General features: G+C 37.5%; 1 protein-coding gene across 1 annotated transcript in view; it reads left to right on the top strand.

The window, feature by feature from the left end:
- The window catches only part of LOC107600790 (serine/threonine-protein phosphatase 2A 65 kDa regulatory subunit A alpha isoform-like), a 26,463-nt gene extending 13,770 nt beyond the window's left edge, over window positions 1–12,693 (top strand). The window contains exons 9-13 of the mRNA XM_016292756.1: window positions 7,631–7,804; window positions 8,020–8,100; window positions 11,115–11,257; window positions 11,359–11,450; window positions 11,659–12,693. Coding sequence (XP_016148242.1) covers window positions 7,631–7,804; window positions 8,020–8,100; window positions 11,115–11,257; window positions 11,359–11,450; window positions 11,659–11,675 — 507 coding nt within the window. The 3' untranslated portion in view covers window positions 11,676–12,693. The remainder of the gene's footprint in view (window positions 1–7,630; window positions 7,805–8,019; window positions 8,101–11,114; window positions 11,258–11,358; window positions 11,451–11,658) is intronic.

Genomic DNA, 12,693 nt, shown 5'->3' with positions numbered 1-12,693 from the left:
AGATGAGGTGAGTGTGTGTGTGTGTGTGTGTGTGTGTGTGTGTGTGTGTGTGTGTGTGTGTGTGTGAGAGAGACAGCACATCTGGCTCTGGTAATTTGAATTTAACATTTAAAAATAAAAATAAACTGGTCTGGCTGTGGTAATTTGCGTCATGTTCCAGTCACAGATGATACTTCTGTGCAACTGCTCACTTTGATCCTGTCAAGGTGAGACATTGCTAATGCTAGCCTTTTAGTGAAAAGCAGAAAGCATTGAAGTGAGAGATAAATGGATGAGTGCGGCACACTATCTCACGTCTCATCTCTTTATTTGCTGGGTCTTTTTGTTGCTTGCTGCTCTCTGTATTGTGATCGCTCTTCTTTAAACTGCTTGGGAGAAGTCTTTGAACATCTGTCAGTCACACAGACTGCACAAAATAAATAGAACAAAGCCAGCTCCTGGACTACAGCATGCATTGATCCATGTTTTAAGACAGGAAGCTGTTTTGCTTTCTGTGTCAGTTCTTGCACTGTTCTACAAAAAGAAAAAAATCCTTGTCAGCCTGTCAGCCTGATGAAAACTTGACACTGTGACATGAAACACTGACATTTAATGGTTAACATTCCTGCGGACGAGATTAATAGATTAATAAGGAATTTTATTGGGAAAATGGAATCAGCGTTAGTATTTTTAGTAGGGCTGCACGATTAATCGCATGCGATATTTAATGCGCATCTTGTCAGGGAATCCCACGCAGGTGATGGAGATTTACCGCTGATTAAAGAACCGGCTTTACTGATAAGATGCACGTTAAATATCGCTTGCGATTAATCGTGCAGCCCTAATTTTTAGTAATATTTATATACTGTAATTTGGCATATCGTTTATATATTTAGTTGGGCTGGGTGATATGACCTAAAATCAAAACCTCGATTAACTGAACACTTTATTTCAATTACGATTATTTTAATTAAAAAAAAATTGACCTCATAGTTCAATAAAGGTTTGTACTGTAAATATACTCAACTATTAAAGGTGGGATATTTTTTTCTAATGTTTCCCATACAAACTGTACAGACACACACACTCGCACACAGTGAGACATACACATCTTGTCAGTGTTTCCCGGAGACTTTAAACTATCAATAAAATAGTTTGCAACGGAATAGCTACATGACACTTCGCAGAAGCTCACACACACTTTCTCCCTCTAAAGTAAACCAGTGTCGGTCTAGTAAATATAGTTAATAGTTAATATATGCACATAGGGCTGGGCGATATGACCTAAAATCAAAACCTCAGTTAATTGAACACATTACCTCGATTACAATTATTGAACGATTATTTTATTTATTTATTTTCTTGCCCTCATGGTTCATTAAAGGTTTGTACTGCAAATACTGTATACTCAACTATTAAAGGTGGGATATTTTTTTCTAATGAAAGAGTGCATTTCTTTCATTGTTTGCAAACCAAATAAATGAATATTGCCATGTCAAAAGTAGAAAATAACCAGCATCTCTTGCAAAAAAAAAAAACATTTTATATTCGAGCCCGACCGATATATCGTTTTGCCGACATTATAGGTCGATATGAGCCTGTCGCAGATATATCAGTATCGGCGATATGCCGCTGATATAATTTTTTTTTTTTTACAGACCATATAATGCAGATTAAATTCTTCTGAATGGTGTAATTACTTAGTTCGCGCCCCATTGTTTGCTGCTGACGACCCAGGTCAGTGTAGTGTAGAGATGCGCGGATGAGATCAAACTTCACCCGAGTCCGCTGCTTCAAATGATCCGCCCGCCACCCACCCGCACCTATATTTGATCGTCTCATTACAATGATTCTAATTCTTAGTTTTGCATGATGATATGATGAATGGATAGTTCATTTTTAACTGCAGATTCAGTGACGTTAGAAACTAGAGCTGATCTGCGCATCACGGCATGCGTCTTCGGCGCATTCATTCGCAAAAAATCGGTTTTAATTTTTCTGGACTCCTTTTTAATGTTTACATTTATTTTAATTGAAGGGGTCATATGATGCTGCTAAAAAGAACATTATTTGGTGTAATGAAATGTGTTTATGCGGTTTAAAGTAAAAAAAAAACACATTATTTTCCACATACTATACATTGTTTCTCCTTTTTGAAATGCGTAGATTTTTACAAAGCTCATCGGTCTGAAAAAGCGAGGTGTGCTGTGATTGGCCAGCTATCCAGTGCGTTGTGATTGACCGAATACCTCAAGCGTGAGACGGAAATGTTACGCCCCTCACATACTGTTGATGCCATGTTCGGCCGGAGCTACGAGACATAATCATTAAAACCCATTATAAACGAGGCATTTGTTGCATCCAGTGGGGACACAATTACTGATTATAATGACTTATACTGTCTTTTTACGCGTTGCGTTGCATTGCATCGCGTAAACATAAAACTCTGTCTGCATTTGTGATCGGAGAAATGACAAACAACAAGTCCTACTCTACTGCCCAAAACTCGCGTTTGAATCATCAGTGGCAACGAAAAACACAGCGGCCTAGCGTGAGGGGAAGCCCCGGCTTAGCGTGCGCTGAGGCCGGGATAGAGTGAGCTAAGGCGGGCTGGACTCCGCTTTGTCCATGATGAAAGTTGATGTATTCCCTCAGCGACCAGCACAGATCAGCTCCAGGCATGACAAAGCGGATATCGTCCTCTTTTGAAAGACCAAACACAGTAGTTTCGCTTTCACAACGAAGCACACAGCGTCTTCAGGACATGGCTGCAGCGTCAACAAAACTACAACGAGAATAAAAGTTACGCCTTCTTTCTTTGCGTAAACATTTGGGCGGCGTTATGCAAATCTTCCCAGATCGTGACGTAGGTATGTGGGGGCGTGTTAGAACGAGCTGTTTTAGGTAGGCGTGGTTGACTCTTAACTTTTATAAAGAATCTCTTTGGATTTGAGACTTTAGTCTTTGCAACTTTACAGATCTTCTTTATGCACCAATAGCTTGTAACACTCCAAAGAGAAAGGAAAAATTGAAATCGCATCATATGACCCCTTTAATAAAAAAACATGTCTAATTAAAGTCATGAAACTTAACATCAATTTATCAAAAGTTTAACAAATTACATGTTTAGGTCCCTATGAAATGTTTTATTTTTTTCCAACCTTATGTTTTATTGTTACCAAATTCTGTGTTTTAACATGTCTAATTATTTGAAAGCATAAAAACAAGTTTAATTTATTCTTACAATAGCCTAATGATTTTTTCCTCAGAAATTCTGCATTGTGTATTTACATTGTTTTAAAGGCACAAAACAGTCATTTAATTTATCTTTTAATTAATGAAAATTAAACATTTTATTTTTGGAAAAAAAAGGGGATTTAATATTACAATGAAAACATTGAAGAAATATTGTATGATTATTTCTTAAAAATAAGGTTTTAATAATTTTAGTAGTATTAGTAGCCTATTACGTACATTCAACTGAACATTCGCAATATATTTCTGACGCAGTGTCTTCAAGTTAAACCAAACTTTTATTTTGACTGGCTATTTTGTTTGTTTAATAAAAGAACAAGGTATAGACCTGTTCTATAGGAAAGGTAACTTTAAATGACTGCTATTGTGATCTGGCGCTATAGAGAAAATAAAATTAAATACAATTAACTTGACCTTCAAGGGGGGCGGTGGTTGCCTTTGGGGGGGCGGGTTTTCGATGTAGAAAACATGGACGGAATCACGGAATCTAGTCATAAAAACGGAATTTACTGTATAATGCGGAATATTATTCTATTATAAAATATTATTATACATTATTATTATTATTATTATTATTATACAAAATATTATTCATTATTATTTATTCATTTTAGATGTTTACATTTGGAAACGCTGTTTTTCCTGCATAAACCTGCCCCTGTATGTTTGGCAGTAGCTTGCTTAATTTCTTAATTCAAGTTATATATATTTTGTTCTATTTGTTTAGTTATTTATAATAAGTGAAGTTTACTGTTAAGTGCACTGATGTCAGACTCCTTTTGAACAATAAAGTTTATTGTGAAAGTGTTAAATACCCTGGCTCCACTACATAGGCCTATGTTTGTCACATCTTTATAAGTGTTTGATCACCACATTTGAGTTATCATTGCAAAAAATGTGTTTATGTATATATATTTTGTTCTATTTGTTTAGTTATTTATAATAAGTGAAGTTTACTGTTAAGTGCACTGATGTCAGACTCCTTTTGAACAATAAAGTTTATTGTGAAAGTGTTAAATACCCTGGCTCCACTACATAGGCCTATGTTTGTCACATCTTTATAAGTGTTTGATCACCACATTTGAGTTATCATTGCAAAAAATGTGTTTATGTATATATATTCTGTTTATGTAGGCCAGTGATTCTCAACCCTGGTCCTGGGCGCCCCCCAACATTGCACATTTTGTGTGTCTCCCTAATCAAACACACTTGATTCAACTCATTAGCTCATTAGAAGAAACTCCAGGACCTGAAATGGGTGTGTCAGACAAGGGAGACATACAAAATGAGCAGTGTTGGGGTCGCCCAGGACCAGGGTTGAGAAACACTGATGTAAGCTATATACTAGGGCTGAACGATTAATTGCATTTGCGATAATATTGCGATATGAAATAACGCGATTTTTCAATCGCAGAGGCTGCGATTATACGGTCACGTGACACGCGAGAGTAAAGAGGCGTGTTCGACTTGAAGATCAGATCGGTGTATGACATCAAAGTACGGCAAGCATGAGAAAGCCTAAGGAGACGTCCGCGCTCTCTTAGCTCTCTCAGTACTTTGATGACACACACCCATCGGTCTAAGCAGCGCTGCTTCAAGTCGAGCGTGGGCCATCAGCAGAAAAAGAAAAGAAATAAAACGGTAAACAGCCAAAGGACGTAACTTAGAATGGGAGATGGATCGATTTGTGAAAGGGAAGAGAAAAGCCATAGATGAAGTCGCACAGACCCAGGCAGTTGCTGGTCATTCAAATGCTAAATGCAGAAAATATGACGAGGCATATCTTGATCTCGGCTTCACTCACTGTGTCTATACCGGACGCTACAGTTGTGCGTCGCGCCGCAACAGCTCTACACTGACGCGACAAAGGCGACCAGTGCAAATCATTTTAACTTTGTGTCAGTACGTCATAAATAGAACGAGGCATCAGTTTAATGTCGCGTCGCATCCAGTGTAGACCGTGTCACTGATTATAATGGTTTCTTCTGTATTTTGCCGCTGCGTACGGTGTAGACACAGTGTTTAATGTCGTTGGTGAGGAGGAAAGCCTGTGTGTCCTATGCCTTAGCGGACAGCATGAAACCCACAAAAAATAAATGAGTAACAGCGAGAGAATAATAATAAGTCATTCTCTCTATACTATTTTTCAATGTTTCAAGTGACGCAGGTGTTTTTTTCCCTGTAGGTTTTTTTAATTAAAAAAGTGTACATTTTTCATGTTTAGTGAAATTATTTGGTAGTCTGAGGTGGGATGGGGATTCGGGAAACGGGAAACGGGGGCAAATTTTTTTTATAGGTTTAAAGGGGGTGCGACCAAAAAAGTTTGAGAACCACTGGTCTAAAGTTAACAGACAGTGTTTAAAAAGTGCAGTGCACATGTTTACATATGTTTATTACAGTGATTTTGAATTACATAAAGTAGTGTGGTAAAGCAACAGATTTGTTTTTATATTTCTGCAATCTACTTTAGTTTGTGTGATTTGTTACTGACTTTCATATTAATGTTTACACCAGGCTTATTTAAACATAATTATTACATGCTTACAAGGTTGGAAGTTCAACAAATTAGTCAATATACTGTGATTATTGTAGTTAAATAAAAATGTCATTCATATCAATTTATGCATCACCTAATTTCACCGTAACATATAGGCCTGGCCTACAGAAAAGAACATTTATGTTTAATCTATATATAATAGTGTGTTGGTCATACTATACAATGATTTATAGCTTGTCTTTGTTGAATAATACAGAACATAAAGAGCTTTAAAAAAATAATTGCATATTAAATCGCAATATTGGTAAAGAAAATCGCAATTAGATTTTCCAAAATCGTTCAGCCCTACTATATACTGTATTCTATATAAAGTAATTTTGACTATACTGTACTATAATATAGCCTACACATAAAGAATATCGACCGATATATCGATATCGGCCTTTTTTACTCCCTAATATCAGTATCGGCATTAGCCCCCAAAAAATCCATATTGGTCGGGCTCTATTTTAAATATTGTCATGTGAAAAGTAGAAAATAACTTGTATCTCTTGTAAATGAATATTATTTTAAATAATGCAATGTGAAAAGTAGAAAATAACTTGCATCTCCTGTAAACAAATGTTTTAAATAATGAATGTAATAGAACACGTCTGATTTAAGAGAAAGAGCAGGGCACTAGCTCAGTGATTTTGTCCTGTCACTCTATATGTTTAAGTATTTACTCTAGGTTCTTACTGGCTATTCACACAGAACACGTCTTTGTGTCTAAAACCGCGAGACGCAGCGCTCAGGGTTTTATTTTAAAAAAAATTTAAGCGCAGCGCAAAATGCTTACTCTGCCATGTTGCCGTCAAATACAGAAGTTGCCATGCCAACCTGCTACTTTAAATAAAAGCTGGCACTGCTTTCCCCGCCTCCACGGTCTTCTGGTTGGTCCACTGTTTTGAACTGACATTGAGCTCCTACTGCGGTGGTATGTTTTTAATAGGAAAGTATTAATAGGATTAAAAAAAATCTAATTAACCGACATGGGAAAATTATGTCGGTTAGAGGTTCTGAATTTTGGCTTCGATTCCTTTTTGGTTAATCGTCTAGCCCTACTTAGGCTTATCATTTATATTTATCAGTTTAATTTTTATTTTTGTGCTTTTATCATTTTAATTTTTCTTAAATTTTTTACTTTAGATTTATTTTTTGTATTTTGATCGAGATGAATAGCGCAGTCCGGAACGCTGTTGTTGAGCCATGTTTCCGTGAACACAAAAACACAACAGTCTCTTACAGTCCTCTGAGTTGAGCGTAGTAGTCGGATGTAGTCCAGTTTATTGTCCAAAGAGCGTACGTTAGCCAGTACGATGGTGGGGATAGCCGGCTTGTGTGGGTTAGCCGCTAGCCTAGCCCGGATACCTCCGCGCTTACCCCTCTTCTGCTTCCTCTCGCGCCGCTTGTGGCGCCTCCGCTGTGGGCGAGATGCAGCAGTGGGGGTCGGTGATGGAGTGGGCCTCCGGAGCAGACCGAGATCCCGCAGCTCTTCGGCGTGGGCAGAGTTTAACTCTAAAAATGTGGTTCTGCCGACATCGAGCAGAAACTCACGACTATATGCGCGCTTAGAAACAAATAGACGCGACGAATACATACAAAAACCCTGCGACTCACAAGACAAAAAAACACGAAAATACCTTTCTGTCGGGAGAGAGAGAAGCCGCAGCGTGTGAACGCGCCGCCATCTTGGAATCAAAAAAGAAATGTAATTTAGTTTTTCATGCAGTATTTATATTGTAATTCAAATAGTTTTTTAAAATTTTTGTAGTTGCTAATTACAGCACTCAGTTGTATTGGTTATTTGTTAGCATGTTGTCCGGAATGTTACAGTTTTTGCCAATGTCCTTTCTGTAGTGTCCAGAGGTTCGCCTCAACATCATCTCCAACTTGGACTGCGTGAACGAGGTGATTGGAATCCGCCAGCTTTCCCAGTCTCTGCTTCCAGCTATTGTTGAGCTGGCTGAGGATGCCAAATGGCGAGTACGACTGGCAATTATTGAGTACATGCCCCTTCTGGCTGGACAGCTGGTGAGTCCTGACCGTCAGTGTCCTAGAATGCTTTATCCTGAAATAGAGATCGGAATGATCCGTTGGTCAGTTCTTATTCTTCAGTCTCTTTACACTTAAAGCATTTAACTAATCATCCTGTTACCTTTTTGCCGTCAAGTCGCCTTGGGTCGCGTAAGCTAATCTAACTGATATGAGGTATCCTTTTTTTCTCTCTCTCTTTCTTGTGCTTGCAGGGTGTAGAGTTCTTCGATGAAAAACTCAATTCTCTGTGTATGGCGTGGCTTGTTGATCATGGTAGGTTGCTTATCAGGAATGTTCATAATAACTATAATTGCACATGTGTCCAGTGTTAATTTCGTTGATGAATAATATTCGCCATAATTTTCGTCAACAATTTTTTTCATTCACTATGAGCAATAGCTACATTTGCTACAGAAGTTATTAATCTTAGTTAAAAAATACAAGACTTAGTTCATGTTAGCTCATTAAATAACACCGTTGCAACTTTCGATTTTAACAACGTGTTATTAAATATTGGAATACCTATGATCAATGAATGTTCAGAAGAATTTTTCATTGGCAGTTTGTTAACTAATGAATTAACTAATGTTAACTAATGAAGCCCTAATGTAAAGTGTGACCGAACAATAAAGAACCAAAACACTTTCAAACAATATCTAGGGCATGTTGTAGTCCAGATTAAAATGTAAAAAAAAAGATTGAAAATAAATAGCATATTAAGTCTAAATATTTAAGTATTTGGCACTGTGATGAACATCATGGCAAATACACAAATCTGAATGGCTGTTTAAATCATTTAAACACGATTCAGAAACAGAAAGTAGTGCAGCTGCTTTATTTACAGGGTTTCCGGGGTAACGGCTGCATTTAAATGTATTATTATTATTATTATTTCTGCAGTTTAGCGCTATCTGCTGTCAGAGAGTGAAAGTGCGCTTTCATCCAGAGCGTCTCTCACATGTTCTGCCATGTGAGTGTGCATCTTTCACGCAGCATATAGCGGTGCTGTGCATTTTGACCAGTTGATGGGAAAAGTATTCTTAAAATGCATTCAAAATTCGGAGTAATTTGTAATATATAATTATTCACGGTATTAAGAAGTGCCCACGATAACAATATTGTGCATATTCATTACCGTGATATATCGCATTACCGAATACCGGCACAAGTCTACTCACAGTGCGCGAGTACTTTCGCGTTGCATGAATGGAGAATTACTCAAAATGATGTTGAATTGTCCGTTTTGACGAGTATTCATGTAAACACAGTTGATTACGTCTTAAGTGAACGTAAACCGTAGGGAGAACGTGTATCAGTACATTGCATCCATTGCAGCTGTGCATTCGGTTTTAAAGGGATAGCAGCTTCATTAAGTTGCTATTGTCCGAGTCATTGATGTTAATCAAGCAACAAAAGAAAGACAGAAAATCACGCACTGCTCTTGACTGAAAAACTTTAGTAGCCCTAAAGATTAATCTAAATTTATTTATAGGAATAAATATGTCTGCTTGAAAGAATGAAGAATATGGTAAACAAGTTGCTATAAAGAATGCATAATTAGCCTTAGGGATGTAACAATTCACTCAACTCACGATTCGATTCATGATTTTTCATCATTTTTTAACAAAATGAGATTTAAGACAAATTATAAATTAAATGTGTCCTTTTATTATTGCTTGGACAAAATGCTGCACATTTCTTAGTGAAATATATCACTATAATAATATACTAATATAGCACTTGCATATTATGCTCTTTTGTTGGTTTTAATTGGTTCTATTGTCCTCATTTGTTAGTCACTTTGGATAAAAGTGTCTGCTAAATGACAACATTTAAATTAGTGTAGATGTAAATAACAAAACTAAATTGAAATTTAAAAGCAAGCCCCAAATCAAATAAACAAGTAACACAAATAAAATAAATCTCTTCATATAAACAAAATAAGGCATTGTCTGTGCTCTTTCCATTTAAAATTAGAGGCAACCACTGCATTTTAATCATGAGCCAAACAAAGATTCTGCATACATGCAACATGAGCCGAAAAAGCTGCTGAGTCACAGATGAATGTATGGCGTTGGTGCTGATTAGGCTTGCCGTGATTAGGTTAAGTCACTTGCCCACCGCGTCACCGACCCCCGCCGTCGTTTTGATTTTTTTATAGAAATAAAAATCATTTAGTTCAGTAAAAGAACAGACACTACAATTAAAAACTGAATGCGGCAGCTCAGTGCAGCGTGCCGAACGACCTGTCGCATCACAGATTAGATTTAATTTCTCCAGTGAGGAGAGTGAGTCAAGCTGACTGACAAGAAGAGTGAGGTGAGGTGAGACAGACAAGACGATCGCGGATGATTTAGTTTCGAAACGAAATGCAAAACCGCCTGTTTGGCAATATTTTGGATTTTGAGAAAGCCTGTTGACTTTTGCCGTTTATCTAAGGTGATTTTGGAAGTTTTCGTTTCTTATTTAATTGGTTCCACATTATTTGCTGATTTTTACTTTATTTAAACTGTCATTTATTTATTTTATTTGACATCAAGGTGTATGCCGTGCCTCCAAGCTTTCTTACTCGTTTTGCTAATAAACGTTCTACGTTTCTTATTTAATTGGTTATATATATACATGTTTACTTAGCCTATTTCCAGTTTTGTATACCTATTTAAACTTTATGTAAGTTATTTGTTATTTTATATTAGGCATAGCCTGCCCTATAGCATGGTGTATTTGTTTTGTTAATAAAAGTTCTATGTTTTATATATAGGCTAAAATGAGTTTGACGTTGCATTTAAGCAATTGACGCCAAACTGCCGTTAATTCAAAAGTGAAAGTAAAATGCGCATGACGCTTTTAAGCTATTTAAAAGCGAAGGAAAGCGAGGAAAAGAGGGAAAATTCAAACAAACTAAAAACTAACAATTGCTTTACGCCGAATTGCCGCTATTCGAAAGTGAAAGTAAAATGTGCACACCGCTTTTACAAGCTATTTGAAAGCGAAGGAAAGCGCGGAAAAGAGGGAATGCCCCGCCCCCACAGTGATGCCGGTATTACCGGTGTTGTCACACGTCGATTAACCGGTGGGAAAATTTCCTCACCGTCACAACCCTAGTGCTGATGCATTAGGTGGAAAAGCGCCGTTTGATGTACATCTTGACCATAAAATATAGTAAAATCTGTCTCATTCTCTTTGTAGAATGGTGCATCATCCATGAAATATTTGAAATTATCTGTAGAACTTGTGGGGAAAAACTTATATCAAATTTATCTTTAACCCCTGCAGCAGCACTGATGTGTGTAACTGTCCATTTTAGGCTCTGTCTGAGGTGTGTGGACAGGAGATTACCACCAAACACATGCTTCCTGTAGTTTTCAAGATGTCCAATGACCAGGTAGCCAATGTACGCTTCAATGTGGCCAAGTCTCTTCAGAAGATTGGACCTGTGCTGGACAGCAAGTATGTGTTTATCCACATTTAACCAGTAGTTGATTTTTATGTCAAAAATATATTTCACTTAATGTGGCTCTAATTATTTATTTATTTATTTATTTTTACAGCTGTCTGCAGACAGAGGTGAAGCCAGTGCTGGAGAAACTGGCATCAGATCAAGACATGGATGTGAAATATTTCGCCCAAGAGGCCATCAGTGGTGAGTTCCGCAACTGCTGCTCTTGAGTGTTGTGCAACTATTGACGCAAACCAGAAAGCTACTATCATTCTTAAATACAACCTGCATCAGTGCAAACTGATGACTCACCATTATGTAACAAAAACAAAAGACTTAAATATATTTCATTGAATAATATTAAAAAGAAAAACCGACAGTTCTGACTTTTCTTTTTGCTCTCTCCCCAAAGTTCTTTCCCTGGCCTAATGTACCTACTTGCTGAACGTAAGACCCATCTCTCAAGTTGACCTGCATTGTATTTATTGACGTCCAGGATCGTCCTCTGGACTGTTTATGGATAAACAATGTGCTCTGTTCCCTTTCAGTGAGAAATGTTTTAGGGATACTTGGCTTCTCTCAGTGTTTTGTTCAGCTGTTAACCAAACACCATCTTGCTCTTCATTCTCTCCCGCTGAGCCCCTCTTGCTCTGTGTATCTTCACTTGCTAACCCTCAGCCTAGGGTCACATACTAGTTTTATTATCAGTGTAACAATGTATTGAAGCATCATAGGTTTAGAAAAATAGATGTTTTGAGGAATCAGATCTGATGGACTGAATCTCTTTTGCTCTTACTGCTGATTTTAAGAGTTGCCCCATGCATGCGCACAGCATGACAAAGGGGCGAATCACTACTGCACCTTTCATTTGATTACGGTGTTCCCATGCCACGTCTTACACTGATCGTTGTTGAACCAAGACCCCATAAAGCACTAGCCCCATGGCCGTTCTTTAGTGGAGGGCTCTGATACTATTCCCCTATTCTCAAAGTGCTTATCTTCTTAAAGGGACCATGACAAATTTCCATCTGCTTCCTGCAACTGTTATAACAGGGGATGGGCATTCCTAAACAGCCCTTTTTATCTTCAGAAGGCAAGCTTCTTCATTCTGTGCCATTGACCGTGTTGCACATTTTCTCTTTTTGTTTTGTTTTTAACTTGTGTCCTTTATATGAATGCATCTGCATGCCTCTTGCACACAGGTTCCATAGACCATCAGTATATTGAGAAGCTCATGAATCAGAAGGCATCCTAAACTCCCTCCCTTAACACATTGCTTCTGCCTGTGATGTTGACTGTCCGATTCTTCTTCAGCTTCAGAGTGCAGTCAATATAGTAGTATCTTCTATGTTATGAGTGTCATTAGAATGTGCTTTGGGTTTTATTTGAATATGGTCACATTGCCCTTGATAGAAGGGAACTCAATAAAGAATGTTATATAACCCCA

The sequence above is a fragment of the Sinocyclocheilus grahami genome, unplaced genomic scaffold, assembly GCF_001515645.1.
Source record: "Sinocyclocheilus grahami isolate Dianchi unplaced genomic scaffold, SAMN03320097.WGS_v1.1 scaffold291.1, whole genome shotgun sequence".
NCBI classification, from domain to species: Eukaryota; Metazoa; Chordata; class Actinopteri; order Cypriniformes; family Cyprinidae; genus Sinocyclocheilus; species Sinocyclocheilus grahami.
Note: the sequence above shows the minus strand (reverse complement) of the source record. Positions and strands in the feature narration are given on the sequence as shown.